Source organism: Setaria viridis, chromosome 6 (assembly GCF_005286985.2).
Source record: "Setaria viridis chromosome 6, Setaria_viridis_v4.0, whole genome shotgun sequence".
NCBI classification, from domain to species: Eukaryota; Viridiplantae; Streptophyta; class Magnoliopsida; order Poales; family Poaceae; genus Setaria; species Setaria viridis.
The window spans coordinates 30,652,048-30,674,275 of record NC_048268.2 but is presented as its reverse complement, the minus strand read 5'-3'; the positions used below and the strand labels follow the sequence as shown (position 1 = coordinate 30,674,275).

The following is a 22,228-nucleotide window of genomic DNA, read 5'->3' as shown; positions in this document are numbered from 1 at the left end:
CCGGGATAAATAACCCCCTTTTATCCTGGTTGGTATTACAAACCGGGATAAAAGGCTCTCGACCCTTTTATCCCGATTGGTGTTTCAAACTGGGATAAAAGGTCTCTCATGGTCTTTTTTTCCCACTAGCCTTTGCAACCGGGATAAAAGGTCCCGGTTGGTGAGCCCCCACTAGTGACTGAGCTTTAGTCCCGGTTGGTGAACCTTTTGTCTCGGATCAACTTTAAACCGGGACAAAAGGGGGCGCATCGAAAGCCAATTCTCTACTAGTGGCATGCCCCATTCTCATCATATCTCCTGACAAAGCGAAGGATATTTGTGACCTCCCATTCTTGCCACCGTATTTAGTAGGGATACCATTTTCAAGTTTGGAAATCCGCTTTGGCGTCACATTGATATTTTCTACCAGACTACTCTTCTCCACTCATGTGTCCACACGGGTAAGTTGCTTTTGATCACCATGCATTATTTCTCTTGAGTGAATTGCAAAATACACCATGTTTTGCCGCCAAATTGCCACACTGCACCACATTTTTAAGTATTTGTTATGCATTGCACCAGGGTTTAGCTCAATAATTCTACCTTGCACCACCTTTTAGAATTGAATAAGATGTCAGCTACATGAAACAAGTTTGAGTGTACCACGGGCGTTTATTACCACAAGTGTCAAAGTAGAAGTATGTACAATATTTACATGCGTACTTTTTGAGATAAAAAAGTTATAAACCATAGTACATAAATTGAGGCACTTGACATCACAACATTCAAAATAATGATGAGAATTTTTTCTTGTTTGACATGATACGTTACTGATTTGTTATGGTTTCTAAGCTCTTTTATTTTATAAACCAAAAACCATATGGCAACTTAAATCCGTTGTGTGGCTTACATGTGTGTCCAAGGCAACTCCATGTTGTCTATTGATAAAAGGTGGTGCAAATTGAGAATTTTTAAGCAAAAACCTTGTGTAATGTACAAGACTACAAGAGGTGCCTGAATGTGGACTTTTACATTATGACCTCAAAATGTGGTGTTTTGTGCAATTCACTCAATTTCTTTTCATTACTATCACCAAGTACCATCATTAAAAACCAAACCTCTCCATGTGAGCTCAAACTTTATCCTAGCCCCATGGCCTATGTTTTTTTAACAGAACGGCAAGAGATTTGTTCTAATTTTTATTAGAAGAAAGCAAGAAAACGAACAAAAGGCAAGAAGAGAGAGAGAGAGAGAGAGAGAGAGAGGAGGGAAAACTACAAGTCCTGTTCATACAACTCAGCCCCCCGGCAACGACTACCGCCAGAAAAAAAGAGATATAACAAGAAAAACCACTCTTTGGAGAAGAAAAACAAACCCAAGACAACTATGCTTAGGTAGAAGTCGCAGAAATAATTGAAGATGTTGCCCTTGTTGTCGCAGTTTGGTAGAGTTGAGCATCGTTTTGATCAATGAAGCCACTTCTGCCACTTCCTTTGAAACAAGTTGAAAAATTCTTCTATTGCGTTCCTTCCAAATATTCCACCAAAAGTATAGGATTAGTCCATCAAAGGAGGGTTTCTGCTCTTTATTAAAAGGTCCACCAAAAATATGGCCTATGTTATGCATCCAAGTTAATTTGGAGCAATGTCAAAACTCTAGTTCTAGTTATGAACCATTGTAAGTAACATTCCCAATCACTATAAAGATTAGGATTATCAACCTCACGCTTACATTTCACCTCAAACTTCGGCTACGATATGAGACTCCTCTATTATATCCAAATAATGGCATTTTCCTCTCTCTTTTTCAAAAGCAAGGCTATGCCATTATTGTAATATAAAACAAAGTACCCATATTTTTTTTCAAACTCCTCTATTATATCCAAATCATGAAATTTTCCTCTCACTTTTTCAAAAGGATGGCTATACCGTTATTGTAATATAAAGCAACGTACCCATAACTTTTTCAAACCCCTCTATTCCAACCCAACAGCTATGAAATCTTAAGTAAAATCTAGGAGTCTAAGATGGGGAAAGCGCTTCACCCATTTCATAGTGTGAACTTTAAGAAAAATAGAAATATATACTAGAGCAAAGGAAGCAGATTTCACAACAGTGTATACATGTGTGTAGAACTCATATTTTTATTGTCATGTAACACAAAATTATATATATGCATTGATGGTTTAATTTTTTTTAAAAAAACTACACCTTTTGTCATCATGTCGTATCGAAAGATTATACTTTTTACAAATCCGTTTAAAAAAACTACACCATCATTATTATCTTTGCGTGTCATCAAGTTTCACTTCTAAGAACTGAAGGGTACAATTTTTTGTGTCATGGAATGGGAACATATATAAGTGCAGTTCTACGATATCAAAATGATGTTTTGCGGCACTGCCTAATAATAATAATAATAATAATAATAATAATAATAATAATAATAATAATGCAGTTTTGAAGCTATAGTTTTTGAAATTTACTCAAGTACATTTATACCTCGATAATACTTGTTTCAAAAACATTAATCGGCTATAGAATATTGCAGAGAATTTGTCTGAGAAACGATCCTAGTTCAGCATATATACGCTCAATCCAGCTATCACATCATCAACAGCAAAATCCTCGAGGAGGGGGGCATATGGTTCCAACGACGTCGGCATCGCCGAAAAGCCATCCCTATTACCCCCGACGGTGTCTCTCTCCGCCGTGCGCACCGGCCGATCAGGTTTCCCGTCGCTGCCAATCATACCCTGCGGCCTGCGCCGAGCTCTACTACCCTCTTCGTCCCTATCCACCAACCAACCACACAAGCTCTCCCTCGAGTGTGTGACGCACGTTCCCCTGAGATTACCGGCCACCTGCTTCGTCCCGGCCGCCAGCCCGACACGCCGCGCTGTCGCCGTCGACGAGCAGGGCCGGCGACGCGCGCCTCCTCAGATGCGGGAAGGGCCGGCGCCGCGGTTGGTCCGACCGCCCATGAAGGGAGAAGCTAACCAGCTAGCCCGCTAGGTAGGACGCAGGCACGTGAAGAGGCAGCTGGCTAGCGTTGCCCGACGGCTGTGGCTTGTACACTTGCCTTGGCGGCGTCCATGCAGGACTCCACGTCCCAGTGCTCGATCCATCTGTGAACAGCCAGCTCCATACTGCTTGAAAGCACCAAGAGGCGCCCAGATTTGCCCAATTGGGCTATGTTGTTGCAGGTCTATGCTGCCTGTTGGATCCCTCGCAGATATCCCGTGGATCTATGCAGGATCAATATTCCATTTTCCAGCTGCCCCAGATGCTATAAAAGTGTAGCTGTTGTCAAAAGATTTATAAAAGTGTAGTACTGGTGTTGTACTTTGCTGTTTTCTCGACCACTGTTGCTGATGACGCAGTGTTGCGATGGTAATAAGCTGCATACAGGAATGTTGAACCTCGAGTTGATGTTGATAATTATTCAAACACAGTAAGCAGTAAATCATACATATTCACAATGCATGCATGCACAAATTTGGACGTGCAATGTATACTAGCTCCGTTTTGCCAAAACGTCAGTTGTATTAGTTTATCCTAAGTCAAACTTTTTATAATTTTAACCGAGCTTACAGAAAAAATGTATTAACATCTAGGATACCGAACAAATACACTATCGAGGCATATATCCATGGCGGATTTGATGAAACTTGTTTGACGTTTTTTATTATGGTGTATTTGTCTATAAACTTAGTCAAAGTAACTAAAACGGGCGTACAATTCAAAATGTAAGGAGTATCTGCTTATGCATTTGCATATACAACAATGTGCACACACTAGAACCGCCCAATAATGCTCTGCTTGTTCGAGCAGGAAAAAATGAATGTGCCTCTTCCATTCGCCATGAAAACATGCGTAGGGGCGGCTGATCTTGTTGCATCCGGCTTCTTTATTCAGATAGGGTCATGGGGTGTACTGGATATTTAGTAAAAGGCATCTCATTGGGAGTACAACCGAGATGTGTCAAAATAAATTAAACTTAATCATTAGCTTTATGGCCTTCCCTCCTGCAATGTAGTGAATATACTATGAACCTATGAATGATTACTGAATCTTATCTGAGTATCTTTCAATCAGGTCACAGCTGGTCCTGGTCTCTCTCTAGCTTAGCAGCCAATCAACCAGAGAACACAAACCTACCCCAGTCCAGTGAACTCGGCCACTACTGACTACTGAGGGCAAAAAAAATAAAAAGCGCCGCCAGATCGCCAAAAAGTCGCCGGGAAATCCCCACAACAAACCACTAGCCAGCCTCCAGATGATACGAGACAAACAATATACTAGCGAGTAGTAGCTCTAAAAGGGAATCCTTGGAACACTAGAGCCCATTACTTTTGCAACAAATAATCCGTCGATGCACCGAGGGCCGATCGTTGTGGCCGGAGTTCGCAATTTAGAATTCACCGACGAGCAGCTACTGGCAGCTCTGCTGGGAGCGAGGCGCATGGAAGGGGCCGGCAGCCGGTCGATCGGGTTTCGGGTGGGTGAGTGACTGACCGGGTGGGGTTGGGAACGGTGGCCGCGCGCGCGCGCTGGGGGGGAGTTGGCGCATGGGGAGCGCAACGGCCAAGTGGGACGCGCGCGCGGGGGCAGGGGGAGGAGTGGCCGCGGGTGGTGGCCTGGCCTGGCCGCGGCTCTCCCGGCCGGCCGCGGCGCAGCAGGGTGTGCAAATGGCCCTGGCTCCTAACGAGGGCCAAGGGCCGCGGCTGGCTGGGCAGTCACGCGATTTCTCCGTGGGCGCCGTGCGGCGGGGGAAACGCGAGCGAGACCACCGGCGGGCTGGCTGGAGCCTCTCCCGGATGCGGGCAAAGCAGCTACAGATCGAGCCGCGGGCCACACCACCGGCGGATCCGCACCAGGGATTCCTCTCTCGTCGCTCGCTCGCACCGTGTGCCGTGTGCCGCGAAATGTTGTGGACGCCGCCGCGCGGCACACAGGATTATAGGTGGCGCTCTGACGCGCTGGGGCTTTTTCCCAGAGCCTGTTTCGTGAATGCTTCTGCAAACTAGATGGCGCCGAGTCGCCGACGAAATGGTAAGCGTGTGATCCGGAACAGCCAGATGAAAGATTTGTGCGAAGAGGCACGTGAAATTGCATATGGCATTGGCAGGTGCATGCACACTGCAGAGAGCAGGTGATGTACGTGTAGTATCTATGAGTTCAAAAAAAAAACGTGAACAAGAATTGGCTGGTGTGTGCTGCACAATGCAAGTTGTGAAGATATTTCATCGTTGCAGCTCACACGCTTAGCGGCCATGCATCCAAGCAAAAAGAGAGATATTTCCAGGACGCTTTGTGTGTTTTTTTTAGGATGCTTTGTGTTGTGCCCACGATCGACACTGACAAGAAAAAGTATAGAGCAGAGCAGGCAACATCATCATCAGATGAAGTTTTATTTTTGTTTTCTTTTTCTTTTGAATCAAAGGGTCAGATACGAAATGCAGAGATCTAGCTAAGGTCACTGAACACCAAATCACAAAAATATGGACACCGTGAGCACGTCTATCTTCAATAATCCATCTCCTTTAATCCTTTTCATACACGCCAAGATCTTATTGTATTCTCGTTCGTGCATCGGATACGAGCAGCAGGATAACATTTTCTGCGAACACGGTCCAGCGTCGTGGCGGTTGGCCGTCCACCATATTCGCAGAGAAAAACTTCGAATGCATGCCCATCATTTTCCGTTTGCAGCAGCCAGCAGGCGAGAGAGACAGGCTAGGCAACCGATGGATCGTCGACGTCGACGCGGTGCCCAGCAATTTCACCAGAGAACGGCGTGCGTGCACGGCGGGGATTGCCTCTCGCCCCTGCGTGTAGCCCTGTAGCGCTTCGTCGTTCGTGTGTGGACCTGGTGGTCTCGGAGAACGTAGACGCTACCCAATAATCGCTCGCTCGTTCGACGATGGCCAGCATTCTTGGTTCGCGTGCTCTTGGCATGGAGCTAAAATTCAGTCGCTCAGAATTTTCAGACGATCATATGTTGTTTGTCGCATTTGCCAACTTGTGGTGGTGCTTCACTGCTTCTGTGCACCTTCCTCTTCTGCTTGGTGGTGGTAGGACCAACATAAAGGGCAAATAAAGGGCGGTTAAAGATCGACACAGGAAGGAAGCTTTTAGTCCAATTTACCCCGGTAAACAATATAGTGGATCTTTTTATTAATTCTGGTGATTTTTATTTAGAAACTGTAAATTGTCTTTTTGGCTTTTAGCAAGGTCTTCTAAATATATTATTCTAGCGGAGAGCTCTAGCAGTTGCCGCCACTATATCGGCTGAGTAGAGTTCTCCACTAAAGGGTATAGCCTGCTATTTAAAAAACTTACTCTAATATAGTCCTAAATTGGTGTAAGGATATTATCATATTTATACATAGTCATACAGACTTGGTGCTAGCTAGCTTCATTGTAACAATGGGCGATTTTTCCTAAAACCATAAAATATCTCTTCTCTTTTATGCTAGCTCTAGCTTTCATGTCATTGAAAGGTTGACTGTCTACATATCTCTTTCAGTTTATCAGCCATGTGTTCATGTTTGATTTACTAATTTACTAATTTGGGGGGGGGGGGGTGTTCAAACTCACAAGCTAAAGTCAGAACCTCCCCAAGTCAGAAAGAGAGGGTTTCTTATATAGTGTCCAGTTGTATGCCACGATGAATTAAAGTTTTGCAGTCAATGGATGGTTACCTTCAAGGAATCTACCAATTGTTGCACGCGATTTACCGTGCTTCAAAGATGCACTTTTGAATCCCTCAATTCAAACTTTGGTTACACATAAATTTTGCTTTTTGGACAAGCTTAATCTCCAGAATTTCTGCATCCCAACTGCCCTTATTACGTCTATGTTGGTTTGATTGAACGTTCTGCGCAGCCTGCTCTGATGGAGATGTGCTAACATGAACGTTCTTTGCAGCAACCTGCTCCGATTAATCTGTACGGATTTACGGTACTAATAACGTGCTGCAGAGTCTCGTTTCAAAAAAAAAGAAAAAGAAACGTGGTACAGAGTCGGAATAATTCTTGGTACTGACCATCTCTGTCTGACTTCCGACTTAGAAACTTTGGTTTATCAGTTTGACATGGACTGTTTCTGCACAATACAATATGCGCGTAAGTGACGACACTGCCCTAATTGCTGGTTCTCGGTTTCAGACGACCTTCGCTGATCTGACTTCTTCTGTTGTCTGTACGATCCGTGCAGTCCGTTGGTTTCTCATTTCCAAAAACTTTCTGATGACGCCAGGCACGTTTTTTTTTCAAAGATCGACGGCGGGCGCATTGTTTTTATGGTAGGGTTTTCAAGGGTAGGAGTAAAATTTTCTGTCAGCCTAGATATTTCATGATCGAGACGGAAATGTTATTGAAACCGTCGTAGAGACTGAAATTTTTGGTATGGTATTAGGTGCAGACAAATTCATAGAGATCATGCCCAAAGTACCACAGATTGCTGATATCACAGAAGTTCCTTATGGAGCTCTTCTTAAGTACTACAAGTAATCTGCTCCAAGACAAAGGCTTTAGGAAGTACTTAGAGCATTTAAGAATGCACTGAAGTACCTGTCACAGCCACCAATCATGCTTGGGTTCGATCGGCTTGTCGATAGCAACAGCTGAGATCGAAGAGGTTTTGTCAGTTGAGAGACTTGAGAGCTTCGTTGTCAGTTCGCCGAGCATGAAAGGCCGGGGAGGTCGTCGGCACCATTGCGACTCGGCGCATAGCCAAGGGATCCCCCATTGCCACTTGGAGCTGATCGATCCAAACTAGCCAGCTAGTTGCTTGTCCAAACGCTACACTAGTTGCAGCAGCAGGAGGAGGACGTGCAGGCCGTCCATGAGGCTGGCAGATCCCCGTATGCTATTGACTTTGGCGATCCACAGCTCGTTCGCTTGGCTGCTGCGTTCGGCTTCTGACTGCTGCGGCAGAGAGCTGCTGCGTGCTGCAGCTGCTGCGGCAGAGAGCCGAGCAGCAGCAGCCAGCCGAACGAGGCGAATGTTAGGCAGGAGCAGCTCGGTTTTTCGGGAAGAATTTTCTCTCCCGTGCAGTACGTACTCCTTGTCGCGCATTCTTCGCCACTCTGAAATCAGAACCAAACGTGCTTCACGCAGCTGCATCAAGCGCAGGGCGTCCTTGAGGCTGGAAAAAGTTGTCGATGTGCTTTTGACCTTTGTGATTCCGAATCTCAGACAAAGACATTTCCCTTTTGCTCACGTACAGTCAGTTGGCCTGTTCCTTGTCGCGCGTTCGTCGTGGAGCCTGTCGAATCAATCGTCGGAACGGAAAGCTCTCCTGGAGTTGAGATACCTGAATGGCTGAATCTCTGCAGAATATGCATTCCGTCCCTTTGCACAAAGCATCTTCTTCTGCTGATGCAACGGCCGTACGTACGTACATTCACGATGGATCATCCACGGTTCCATTTTTCCAACCGCACACGCTGTTGATGTGGTGAATTGACCATCTCCGATGTACGGTCCACCACGCAAGTGATGATACTGGAACACGACAACGCAGCAAAAGCAAAAAAAAAAAGTAAACACTTTGCATGAGTGGAAGAAGGCGTGAAAGGGCAACCGAGCCCGCCGCCGAGCGGCTAGCCGCGCGCAGGCATCCCTGCGTCTCGTGCAAGAGCCTGGCAGCGGGGATGCCACTTGCCCAAATGGCTGGGGAATCCACGGAGGAGAGAACGAGATGCATGCATGAGCGACTTGTGCAAGTGCAGGAAGCGAGGAAGCATTCTCCTTGGCCCGAAGATTACTTGTCCAAATGCTTCACTCAATGCACTGACAACATCATGCTGAAAGTTTTTTTTTCTGTAAATAAACATAATCGAGCAATCATTCGAGTACGGATCGACACACTAATTTCTGTCCGTTTCATAACTGAGTGCATCACGACAACCCGAAAAAAAAAATACTATATCAAAACTTGCGATTACTACAGGAAGGAAAACAATAAGTACAGATGCAGAAGGATAGTCTGATGAGGATCGTCCATTTCCATTCCAGCAATCAGGACAAACTTTGTTATTCATAGTTGTGACCTTGTTGGCATAGCCCAAGCTTCAAATGGACCTATCTGACTCCATGAGCACACTTTTTTTCAGTAAAAAGAAGCTTTTGTAGATAACAAGACAATAACATCGAGATGACAACCATTTTGAAATCACTCGCGACCTCTGCATGAAAAGTGCACACAGCCTATTTTGAATCTAAATACTAAAAAAAAATCTCTATAAATTTTGGTAACGAATACGGCCCGAGCAAATAAAATTGAGCCCAAGCCCAGTGTCGTATTAAACTGCCGGCAGCACAAACCATTCAGATCGAAAAATTACCGGTTGCTTGGTGATTATACTTGGATACGACAACACTGTCAACACAAGAGCCAAAGAAGTTAGCACTTGCATGAACGAAAACAAACTGTTCCGTTTATCACAGTCCTCAGCCGTTCTTCTATGCCGGACAGCAAAGCTGTTGGCGGTTTTTTTATTAAAAAAAAGTCCTCGGCCATAGGCATTAGGCAATGCTGCTGTCATGACATCTCACTCGCCGGAAACAAGACTTCAGAGGCCAGCCAAACCGCCCAGCGGCCAGCCGCGCGCAGGCCATCCCCTGCCCGGCTGCCACTAGCTCAAATTACTGGGAACTCGATGGAGAAGAGAGCGAAGATGCAGGAACCATTCTCCTTGGCCCGTGGATACTTGCCCAACTGCTTCGCTAACTGCACTGACCAATCACTCGGCAGCGGCTTCGTCCGATCCGTACCGGGTCGCGAAACAAGATGACGAAACGCTTGGAGCCAAGAAGGGTTTGGCCTGGCCGCCGCCAACGGTTTATCTCCAATCACGGGGCACGTACTGGCCGAGTTCGTCCAATTGTAGTCGGAGCACGCAACCACGTCACGCTGAAAGCTTTTTTATGGAGAAACAGAACCGTTCGATCATTCGAGCACTGATCCACACACAAAGGACGCTGCCGACACTAAGCGACAAAAAAAAAAAGAATGCTCTCATTTTTTGGCGCGAGGGCGAGCCGTCAAATTAGAGTATGGACTGCGGAATTTGACTGCCTTCCAGGCTTCCACCTCCCTCATTAGATTGTGTTGGAATTGATTGAATGTAACTTCAGTTTGAAGGAAATCTGCATCTGCAAGATGGAAGAAAATGGGTGTGTATGACCTTCGTTTGTTGCTTCTTTACTACGAGATCAGATAGATTTTAGGTGTTCAATTATCACCTGTCTTTTTTGCTTGTAGGGAGGGCTTGCTGCCTAGTTTGGTACCTCAAGTTGGCATGGAGTTCAACACTATAGAAGAGGCGTGGATGTTTTGGATTAGCTATGGAGGTCAAAAAGGAATTGAGGTTAGAAAAAGGTACACGGACAAAAAGAAGTCAGATGGGAAGGTTAGGTCTTGTAGATATGTTTGTGCAAATGAAGGTCACAGATTGGAAGATAAAAGAGATCGTCTAACAAAGTGTCCAAGAGCTGAAACTTGAACTAATTGTCAAGCTCCCATGGCTGTTGTAATGGACCAGGTGAAGGGAACTTATAAAGTGGCTGATCTGATTTTGGAACACAACCACATCCTTCAGTTGCCACAAACCTCGTACTTGATGGTGTCTCAAAGGAAAATTTCAGAGTTACAAGGTTTTGAAATTGAGACAGCTGACGATGCGGGAATTAGACCTAAAGCTGCACATGAGCTGGCTAGTATCCAAGTTGGCAGGTCATTTAATCTCAGTACACTCTTCATGACCACAAGAATTATTTATGGGGCAAGCACCAACGGGAGATGGCATATGGTCAAGCAGGAACCATGCTTATGTATTTTTAAAATAGAATTGCCGAGAACCCGTCATTCCAATATGCATTATAGATGGATTCAAAAGAACAAATAGCAAACATATTCTAGGTTGATGCTAAAATGCTCACTAACTATATGTAATAGTAGAGGATCCCAGATTAAATGATATGCTTCGTTACAAAGACATGACTCGCAAATTTTTGAATTTGGCACTTCAAGCTGCTGTTAGTAAACAACACACTTGACATCCTTAGCAAGCAAGTTGAGGAAGAAATCAATTGTTGTACTAGTACTAGAAATCAATGCACTTGAGCATTTGAGTTCTGCAACATTTTGAGTTTCAGTATGACAGAACAATACAACATTTTGAGTTCTGCAAATTTCTGTTCATTCCAGTGATAGCACAATTTAGAAAACAATTTGCCATCTATACAATTTCTATAGTCTTTGATGTGTCCCATACCATCACAATTTGCCCAACTTGCTAGCACCTGCACAATTTGCCCAACTTGCTAGCACTTGCACAGTTTAAAGAATACCAGGCAAAGCATTCCAGCTTGAGCTTCCTGGCTGCGCTACAGAACATATGGAGCTTCCTGGCTGCGCTCAGGGTGGTCTGGTGGCTCTGTGGCCGTGCCCTGCAGCTGCAGCTCGATGCGTTGGGAGGCTCCACCTCGTCTCACCACCGAGCGGCATGAGACCAAAGCTCGACGGCAATGGAATGGGCGGCAGTCGCGCAGGCAAGATGGGAACGCTCACTAGGCGCTCAGCCACAGCCACAGGGCAGCCGCGTCCTCCTGGAGGTCGACATGTGATGAGGGCCTGCATCAAGCGAGGACGACGGCGGCAGAGAGGCTCGACGCCTCGACCGCTCGGTGCTATGGGCCGAGATGGGCCACTCGGCCTGCTGCTGTGTGACCTGGGAGAGAGGTTCGTCTGAGTCGCTGTTGGATCGATTTCGGACGGCGTCGATGAGTCGACTGCCGAGTTGTCACTGTGGGTGCGGTGACTGCAGACGATCTGATTCCGTGTCACTTTGGGCCATGCCGGAAAGGTACTGTTCAGTACTTCAGTCCCATCTCAAGGGCCTATCGATTTCCAGACTGGCGACACTTATATGCAGCCTACTACAAAACATGAACTACGTAAAAGATATGCACCCCTCAAAAAAAAAACTAAAAGATATGCACAAAAACTTCCAGAAGACCATCTTCAGAGCTTGGCAGCTCTTCCTCTATACCGGAGGACAAGCTTAAGCCATACAGAGATGAAGCTTAAGACAATTTCCTGCTTCAACCATAAGGCTCATAGCAACCAAACTGAGATCCCAGCATCAAAATGAACATAGTTGGGGAAACATATGCAGCACTTGGCTAATTCAGGTCACCAAAATGAACTCCCATCTTTTCCCACCTGACATGCTAGCCCAAGCGTGTCAGGACTCAGCAGCCTCATACAAATAAGTATGTATAAACAATAAAAGCAGATGTCCCTCCTACAAACTATGCACCAATTCCAGCAGCAGAAGAAGATCGTCCTAAAAAGGATCCCAGATGGTTAAGATATCATGGACAGAACGGTTATCCCGATTGATGCCCTTACCAATGTATATACTGCAAAAAAATTTCAGACTCATTACATGGATTGTTCTAGGAATTGAGGCCCACATCCGTGCTATCCAATACAAACAGCCCCTACAGGTTTTCAACCACAAAATATTCCCAAAAACGAATCCCCTTTACTAATTTAGCCTTTAGGTTAACCAATCAAGAGACATAGTAATCCACATAGAAGTGAACCCCCTATAGTCTTCATCCATATTGCTTAGCCCTGAAGCTATACGATCAAAGCAGGAATTTGATGAACTAACTCTGTCATCTTTCACTACGCCGACACCTGGGACAATTCCGAATAGAACAAAAACAATTGGATAGCTCTAAATAATCTTTCCAGGCACCAAAGTTGCTACATTCTCCAAAATCCAAGCACTTAATGGTCACATTGCTTACAAAAGAGCAATTGACGATCATAGGTGCATCCTTTAACATTACAGACAGGTCCAGCTCTGAGGTCTAGGTTGGAGCTGCAATTTGTGGACTAAATATTCATATTTAGTCTAAACTATAAACAAAATAATTCATCTAAATGCTCTCGACGTACCACCAGATCTAGATCCAAGATTTCTTGGAGCTGCAAATACTGCCAAACAGAACCTATATCAAATATAACCTGAGGATGCATTTTCAAATGTAAGTCAAATCTAACGAGCCATAAGTGCATGGGAGTGACATGAGAATCACCAAGGGTAAATAAAATAACTACGAGCAATGCATCTGAATGAATTTCACAATCCTGCATCCTGAGTCCTGACCATCCCAACATATATCATTTCAGCGAACACTGATTTTAGTTCCTTCGGCTGGAATGACCTAACAAGCACCAAGCTTGTATTCATATAGTCTAAGGTCACAAAATTTTGGTAAATGCCAAGGTAGATTTGCAATGATGTTCATATTTACAGATGCAGTTGGAACGGAATGAAACGAATACGGCTAAAGTAATTAAGATTAAACAGAAACAGAACTTCGACATGACAAATAGGCATAAATTAGCACCTGAGCACATAGCATAATCTATCAGGGAGGATAACAAGCAGCAGTCATAACTCCTTAATCTAGGTCTAGTTTGGATCAAGGACACTATATTCTTCACCACAAAAGTTGACACAACAAACCATATATCCATAACACGAGAATAAGAGACTTCGCAGCAACTGGAAGACTTAGGTCACCCTATCTGAGCAACATACTCACCGAACCACATATTCCAGAATCAGTCAGTACATCAATTCCAACCTTCAGTGTGGCCCCTCCAGCGCATCAAGCACCATCCCCACGGACAACTTTGTCAAGTCCATCCGATTCAGCTGCAGCCTAACCACTGACATTCTGAACTTCCGCAGCTTCTCCTCTATCGCTCTTGCCTTTGCCTTTTCAAGTACACCAAATGCCTTCCTGAATATTGGTCCACTAGGATGCTCCTTGGACAGCTCCTCAATAGCCGCCCACAGGTAAGGGTACATTTGTTTTCCCTTCTCAGCATCATCTCTCCCACTGCCATTGCCATGGCTAGCCCTAACTGCAGTGACAGTTGCATTACCATTGGCATTTTCAAATCTAGATGTCTTTGGCTTCTTGCTCGTGCGTTCACGGTGTTCCCGTTCATTCTCCATTTCCTCATCACTCTCCTTGATCTCCTGCTCTTCATTGCTCTCTGCATCCCCTCCTTCCAGACTCTTCAATCTCCAAACTTTCTCGCAAAGTTCATAGACATTATGGTCATGCTCTGTCGGCAAGTCAGGATCCCGTTCATGCTTTGCACGTTTGACCAGCAACTTATACTTATGCTTGAGGCGCCTGACCTTATCACTAAGCTGGGTAGTGGACACATTAGCTGTGAGTTGGCCAAAAATCTGCAAGTATAGATCGCTTGTGTCCTGAAACGACGCAGGGAGCCGGCCTTTCTTGGCACGGTACTCAATGAGGGCGTTCAGTATGGTGACCTCGTCTTCAGGGCTCCATACCCGTGACGGCCGCTTCTGGTACCCCGGGCGGTGCTTGGTGCGGAGCTCGGAGGACGCCGCGGCGGCATCGCGGGAGGACACGTCCATCGGGCGCGTGCGGATGGGCTTAATGCTGGAGGTCTTGATGTGTGTGGATAGACGCGCGCGAGGCGACGGGAAAGCGTCGCTGGCATCTCCGCCACCATCTTCCGAGGCGGTGGCGATGGAGTTGTCGGAGTCGGGGTCGGAGTGGACGCGCGGGGTGCGCTCGCGGTTGCGCCTCGGGGACGGCACGCGGACGCCGGCTGCGGCGGCGTCCGAGTCGGAATGGAGGCTGGGGGAGCGCTCGCCGCGGCGCCCCGGGGAAGGGACGCTGCGGCCGGTACCGGCGTCCGCGTCCGCGTCCGCACCGGAGTCGAGGTGGTCGCCGGGGGGACTCTTGCCGTCCTTGCGCCTCGGTGACGGGGCGCAGCCGCCGGCGCCCGCATCGGCGGCGGAGTCGGATGCGGCCGCGACATCGGCCCCCGCGGAGACGGGGGCGGCGGGGAGCGCGGCGGCGGTAGGGGGGAGGTTGGGGGGAGGGGTCTTGGAGCGGGATCGAGAGCGGGGGCGGGAGTGGATAGGGGAGGGGGAGCTGCGGCGGGTGCTGTAAAAGCGGGCCGCGTCCGCCTCGCCGTCGGAGGCGTCGGAGCCTGACCCCGTCGCGGCGGCGGCGGCCGAGCTCTCCGGGGTCATGCCGGCGAGTGGGGGGAAGGGGTTTGTTAGGGTTTTGGTAGCTGTGCGGGATTGCTCGCCTCGCCGTCGCCGGCCGCCGGTCCGCTCTGTTCTGCCTCTCTCTTCTTTCGAAAAAGGAGAGTGGGGGTGGCTCTCACTGACGTGTGGGCCATGTCACGGTGAGCCCACAATCCCTGGGCTGTGTGCGGGCGTGTGGCAGCACCGCGGCAGTGCCGCCGTGCCGGCGCCGTTCGGCTCGTGTGAAGCAGTGACGCAGGACCAGGACAAGCCTGGGTTTAAGAAGGGTGTCAGACTGTCAGTGACCGGAAACGTTAATGCCGGGTAATATTTGATTATTTCAAGATGTTAGTATGTGCATGATCGTGTGCATCTACTCTACCCTGCTAATGCACCAGTTCGATTTTTTCTATGGCCGCACAATCTTGTGTCCCCAACAAAGATGGGTTTTCTTCTGTACACCCCAATCTTTGCACCAAAAAATCAACTCTATCGAAATGAAGGGCAAACTTCTATCATCATATCCTCTCTCTGTTTACTCACTCCGGTCAATATTATTTGGTTCGTCCCCGCCGGCCTCGCCCCCGCCTCCACGGGTGGAATGGCAGGCGTGCAAGCAAGCGAAAGCAATGACACAAGTCACGCAACCACAATGCCTCCACAGCTCCACTGCTTGAAAGATGTTCGACAAAATCCCCATCCCCTAACACGGTAAGCTCCCACTGTCCTGAAAGCTCACCGATTCTACATCTGAAGTTTGGTTTTCGTCATTAAACGTAGTGAAGCTTATTAATGGAAAGTTTGATTTCAGGTATTGTCACATAATCGATATGCTTGATTCATATGCTATTTGGAAAACATTAAAACAAAATTGTTGCAAAAATCAGTTTTCTGTTGTATATGCAGGGTGTGCTTCAAGTAAGCAGAAGGTAACTGCTCTATTTGCATATTTGCCATTTGATCAAATCAACTTCGTCAATAATTGTGTCCAGCCACTATTTTGTTTCATTCCTTGTTGCTTCCTTTTTTGTCATTCTATTTTTTCTCATTTAAAAAGGTTAAAGAGCTGGAAGTCAACATATAATGGAAGAACATCTAAGAAAAGAAATCGGTGCTAGCCAAGGATTGAAGACCTGTGCGGCAAATCTGATTTGAGTTGTGTATTCAACTGAGGACACAGGACATAGTCGGGATTTGGGAGGTGCAGTACTGACCTTGGTTAAGAACCATTGGTGGTTCAGTTGTTCTTGAGCCTTATTATTTGTACTCCCTCCGTTTTTCACATGCTAGATATAAAAGACAGTGTCATGTAATGCTATGCTATTAATTTGATTTGTCAATAAACAATATATCGTTGTGGTTTGATTTGGCTTCAAAATATTCCCGTAGCATTAGCACGGGTGTTATACTAGAGTGTGTTAAGTTGCATGCACCACTTGATGCATGCAGGGATGATCATGGAAGTGGGGTTCAAACAATTTAGTTGTTCCACATGTTTTAATAGAATAATATATTAAGTAGGATAATTTCATCATGGATGGGTTGGTACAATTCACCCAGATCATTATTATTTTAAACCATTCCATACATGAACCAAATCATACCAGCAACCAAACACACCCCTAGTGTGTGAAGATATGCAAGTGTTCCTAATTCCTGTACCAATCGCAACCACGAATGCAGCTTAGGGGGTGTTTGGATCTTTAGTCCCGACTAAAATTTATGTTCGAAGGCTAGTTAGGAGGACTAAATATGAGCTAATTATAAAACTAATTACACAAATGGAGGCTAATTCACGAGACGAATCTATTAAGCCTAATTAATCCATCATTAGCACATGTTTACGGTAGCATCACATTGTCAAATCATGAACTAATTAGGCTTAATAGATTCGTCTCGCAAATTAATCTCCATTTGTGCAATTAGTTTTATAATTAGTTTATATTTAATACTCCTACTTAGTACCTAAACATTCGATGTCACCGGAATTTTAGAAGCTACTAAAGAAACAACCATCCCCGTACTCGTAAGATACAAGATGTGTGTTTTAAAGGTCCTGGGCTCCCGTGGCATCTGCAATTAAGCATAACGAGAAACGTGTTCGAGCTATCAGACAGCAAAGCCTCAAGATTAACTGCTGTCTATGCACGACAACGTAGTTGAGGCGACACATGCAGCGCTTGACGGCTTCAGGTCACCAAAATGAACTATTTGAATTCCATCCTTCCCACCTGACAAAACTTCCGGCTGAGGCACGAATCCTAGCCTATCTGAGTCGCAGAATGAAGGGCCTGACATGCTATAGATTGCTAGCCCAAGAGAATCAGGAGCCTCATGCAAATAGTGTGTTGTACAAGCAATAAAACTAGATGTCGATTATCCAATCCCAGTAGAAGAACAAGTTTCATCATCCTTAACAAGATTCTAGTTGGTTCAGATAACATGGACAAAAAGTTTACCCCTTTTCAAAAAAAGAAAAAAGAAAACAGAAAAGAAAGTATATCCCAACTGATGCCCTTAGCCACGTATATACTGCAAACTTTTTCAGACACATTTGATGGACGACTTTGCTGAGACCTATGTTTTTGGTAAACAGTCACCCGGGCCTGGTCACTGCAACCCCCTTTTGCGAGGGGTTATCTTTCTAGTAGCAAACTTTAGATGGATTGTTCTAGGTAGCCGTTTGGGCCCAAATCTGTGCTATCCAAACAGGTTGCAAGTATCAACCAAAAAATATTCCCAAAAAGAATACCCTTTACTCCTTTAACATTTTAGGCTAACCAATCACCAACATGACAACAAAAGCATAATAATCCACATAGATGTGAACCCCTATAATCTTCATCCATATTGCTTAGGCCCGAAGCTATATGATCTGAGCACTAAGCAGATCCCTGATAAACTCATCCAGTCATCTTTCACTGCACCGACTCCTGAGACAATTCAGAACAAAAAAGACTAGGATAGCTCTAAATAATCTTTCCAGGTATCCAGATTTCTACATTCTCCAATTCCAAGCACTTAATGGTCACATCGCTTACAAAAGGGCGATTGACCACTATAGGCTCATCCTATAACAGTACAGTGAGACAATTTCCAAAGTATTCTATATAAAAACTTGAAAAAGCCTTTTCAGATTCTGTAAGTCAAATCTAGCAAACCATAAGTGCAGGGGAGTGACATGACAGACATCAAGGGTAAATATAACTACAAGCAACAAATCTGATTGCATTTCGCAATCCTGCACTTGAGTCCTGACCAATCCAACATATATCATTTCAGCGGACACCGATTTACTTCCTCCGGTTGGAAGAACCTAACAAGCAACAAGCTTGTAATTGTTCAGTTCACTGGGTCGCAAAATTTTGGCTAATGTCAAGCTAGATTCAACCTCGATGAAATGCAATGACATTCATATGCACAGATGCAGTTGAAACGGGAAAACTGAAACGAATATAGCCAAAGATGTAATTAACATTAAACAGAAACATAGCAGCAGCAACATGACAAATAGGCATAAGTTAGCACCTAAGCACATAAAGCATAACCTTTTTGGGTGGATAACAAGTAGCGTTCATAACTCCTTGATCTAGGTTTAGTTGGGATCAAGGACATCATATCCTTCGCCACAAAAGTAGAACAACGAACCATATATCCATAACATTAGACCAAGACTATTCTAGGCAACTGGAAGACTTAGGTCCCCCTTTTTGAGCAACATACTCACCGAACCACAGATTCCAGAATCCAGCAGTTCGTCAAATTCAACCTAATCAGTATGAACCCTCCAGTGCATCAAGCACCATCCGCATTGTCTCCTTCATCAGGTCCATCCGATGCAGCTGCTGCCTTATCTCTGACATTCTGAACTTCCGCAGCTTCTCCTCCATAGCTTGTGCCTTTGACTTCTCAAGTACACCAAATGCCTTTCTGAATATTGGTCCGCTCGGGTGCTCCTTCGATAGCTCCGCAACAGCCTCCCACAGGTAAGGGTACATTTGTTTTCCCTTCTCAGCATCATCTCTCCCACTACCATTGCCATGGCTAGCCCTACCCACAGCCGCAAGTGCATTGCCATTGCCATTTTCAAATCTAAATGCCTTTGGTTTCTTGCCCGGCCGTTCATGGTGCTCCCACCCATTCTCCATAGCATCATCACTCTCTTCAATCTCCTGCTCCTCATTGCTCTCCGCATCTCCAGTATCCTCATATGCATGAGATCCTCCTAAGATATCACCACTCTTAAATCCCCATACTTTCTTGCTAAGTTCATAGACATCACGCTCATGCTGCGTTGGCAAGTCAGGATCCCGTCCATTCCTTGCACGGGTGAACAGCAACTTGTACTTATGCTTCAGGCGCCTAACCTTATCACTAAGCTGGGTAGTGGACGCATTAGCAGTGAGCTGACCACTAATCTGGCTGTGTACCTTGCCTGTGTCCTGAATCGACGCCGGGAGCTGGCCTTTCTTGGCACGGTACTCAACGAGGGCACTCAGTATGGTGATCTCGTCTTCAGGGCTCCAAACCCGGGGAGGGCGCTTCTGATGCTCCGGGGAGGCCCGCCCCGGGGAGCTGTGGCGGCGCTTGGAGCGGCGCTGGGAGGACCCGGCGGGGGCGCGGCGGGGCGCCTCCATCGGGCGCGTGCTGACGGGCTTGATGTTGGAGGTCTCGATGCGGGAGGAACGACGCGCGCGGGGCAACGACGAGGCGTCGCCCGCGCCGGCGCCGTCGTCCTCGGAGCCGGCGGCCGCCGCGGAGTTGTCGGAGTCGGAGTCGGAGTGGAGGCGGGGGGTGCGCTCGCGGTTGCGCCTCGGGGACGGCACGCGGCCGCCGGCGTCGGCGTCCGAGTCGGAGTGGAAGCTGGGGGAGCGCTTGCGGCGGCGCCTCGGGGATGGGGCGCGGCCGCCGGCGCTAGCGTCGGCGTCCGCATCGGAGTCGAGGCGGTCGCGGGGGGCACCCTTGCGGTCCCTGCGCCTAGGGGACGAGACGCGGCCGCGGCCGCCGCCTGCATCGGCATCGGAGTCGGATGCGGCCGCAAAGTCGGCCCCCGCGGAGGTGGGGGTGGAGGAGAGCGCGGCGGCGTTGGGGCGGAGGTTGGGGGGAGGGGTCTTGGAGCGGGATCGGGATCGGGACCGGGACGGCGAGCGGGAGGGGATCGGGGACGGGGAGTTGCGGCGGCGGCGGCGGCGGCTGTAGCGGACGTCGCCCGCCCCGCCGTCGGAGGCGTCGGAGCCTGACCCCGCCGCAGCGTCGGCGGCGGCGGCCGGGCGCTTCGGGGCCATGCCGGCGAGTGGGGGGAGGAGTTGGTTTAGGGTTTTGGGTTTGAATCCCTGTTCTGGATTGCTCCCCTCGCCGCTATCTCTGTTGCCTGCTGGGGGGTGGTGGGGGGTGAGTTGGGTGGGTCATGAGCACTGAGGGTGCGGTGCGGCGCGTTCGGTTCCCGAACCTGAAGGCTTCACTGGCGCAAAGGATCCGGACAAAACTGGGTTATGCCTGTCAGTGACTCTGTAGCTTAGAGGTAACCAACCCAGGGGATGTTTGATTCCAAACGCCCAAGTTTAGCACCTGTCAGATTGGATGTTTGATACTAATTAGAAGTATTAAACATAGGTTAATTATAAAACTAATTGCATAGATGGAGTCTAATTCGCGAGACGAATCTATTAAGCCTAATCAGTTCATGATTTGACAATATGGTGCTACAGTAACTATTTGCTAATGATGGATTAATTAGTCTTAATAGATTCATCTTGTGAATTAGCCTAGGGGTTCTGTATTTAGTTTTATAATTAGCTCATGTTTAGTCCTTCTAATTAGCAACCGAACATCCGATGTGACACTGCTAAAGTTTAGTATATATTATCCAAACACCCCCTTAATTAATTGTGGTATGGTTTTTTAAGCAACCGTGCCTTAGCACATTTTTTATTAATTGTGGTATGGTATGGCGATGGGATACACCATGCACCTTAGGTCCTGTTTGGATAGGGATGTTGAAGTTTAACACCCCACTTTTAACATCTTTTTATCATATTGCCTCCCAAACACATGTGTTAAAAGGGATGTGTTAAAGTTTAACACCCCCAATTTCATAAACACCTCAAGAAGGTGTTAAAAGTTGTTAAACTTGTTAAAAGTGATCCCCCTCTCCACTTTTTCCCACCATCGCCCACTTCTCTCTCCTCCCTCTCTCTCCACCCCGCTACACCACCCGCCACCTACCTGTTCCGCCCGGCCCCACCGCCTCCGCCGGCCCCGCCCCAACCGCAAGAGCGCCGCCTCTGCCAGCGTGCCACGCCGCCTCCGCCAACCCTGCCTCCAACGCCTGGCCCCGCCTCCTCCGCCGAGCCCCGACACCTCCGCCGGCCCTGACTTGATTCTTACCCAAACTCGGAGAGGAGGAAGAGGGGTAGTGCACCAGCCATAAATGAGAGGACAATGGAGTCATTTCCCATCAAAGGTGTTAAAGTTTAATACACCATCCCAACACCTCAATGTGTCAAACTTTAGCACTCCATTTGAGAGTGTTAAAACTTTAACACTTGTTAAACTTTAATACAGAGTATCCAAACAGACCCTTACTATCTCATCTATCGAAGAAAATATATACTCCCTCCTGAAAAAGTGCATTTCTAACTATATATTTGGACAAACATTTTGTCAGGATGTATAACCAGAAATGCACTCTGGCTGTATATCATGACAAATATTTGTTCACATATAAATGACTCTTTTTAAAATGGAGGTAGTAGCTCTAATTAAAGTTATCCTATATGAAAACTTTTACTTTCGAATGCAAATGTATAAATTTTGTACACCTGAGGAAAAAAAAATACTTTCATCATATATATCCTTTTCTGTTTTACATAATAAGTATGGTATTGGAGACCGGATCGATGCCGTAGGATTTTATATTTCCGATTAAAAGAAGTAATAATTTGTTATAAGTTAGAGACTAGTAGGCTCCAGAATTTTGAATCTATAAATTTTTTCTAAGACAACAATATAAACTATGTACCATAACGAGCCGTAGCTTGAGTGGTTAGCAGTGCGGGCCGCCTGCGTTCGATCCCTTGGATGGGCACTGGTGTCTCATCGGAGCTGGTCTCCACTCACGCGTGGAGCCACA

At 46.7% G+C, this 22,228-nt stretch overlaps 2 protein-coding genes across 2 annotated transcripts; both read right to left on the bottom strand.

Moving 5' to 3' along the window:
- Positions 1 to 13,349: 13,349 nt before the first annotated feature.
- Positions 13,350 to 15,333, bottom strand: LOC117859540 (STOREKEEPER protein). Its single transcript, XM_034742666.2, has one exon. The coding sequence runs from the start codon at positions 15,097 to 15,099 to the stop codon at positions 13,660 to 13,662; it is 1,440 nt and encodes a 479-aa protein (XP_034598557.1). The 5' UTR covers positions 15,100 to 15,333; the 3' UTR covers positions 13,350 to 13,659.
- A 3,219-nt stretch (positions 15,334 to 18,552) lies between these two features.
- On the bottom strand, positions 18,553 to 20,465 carry LOC117862111 (uncharacterized). The gene has a single exon (XM_034745621.2). The coding sequence runs from the start codon at positions 20,379 to 20,381 to the stop codon at positions 18,870 to 18,872; it is 1,512 nt and encodes a 503-aa protein (XP_034601512.1). The 5' UTR covers positions 20,382 to 20,465; the 3' UTR covers positions 18,553 to 18,869.
- Between the last annotated feature and the right edge of the window lie 1,763 nt (positions 20,466 to 22,228).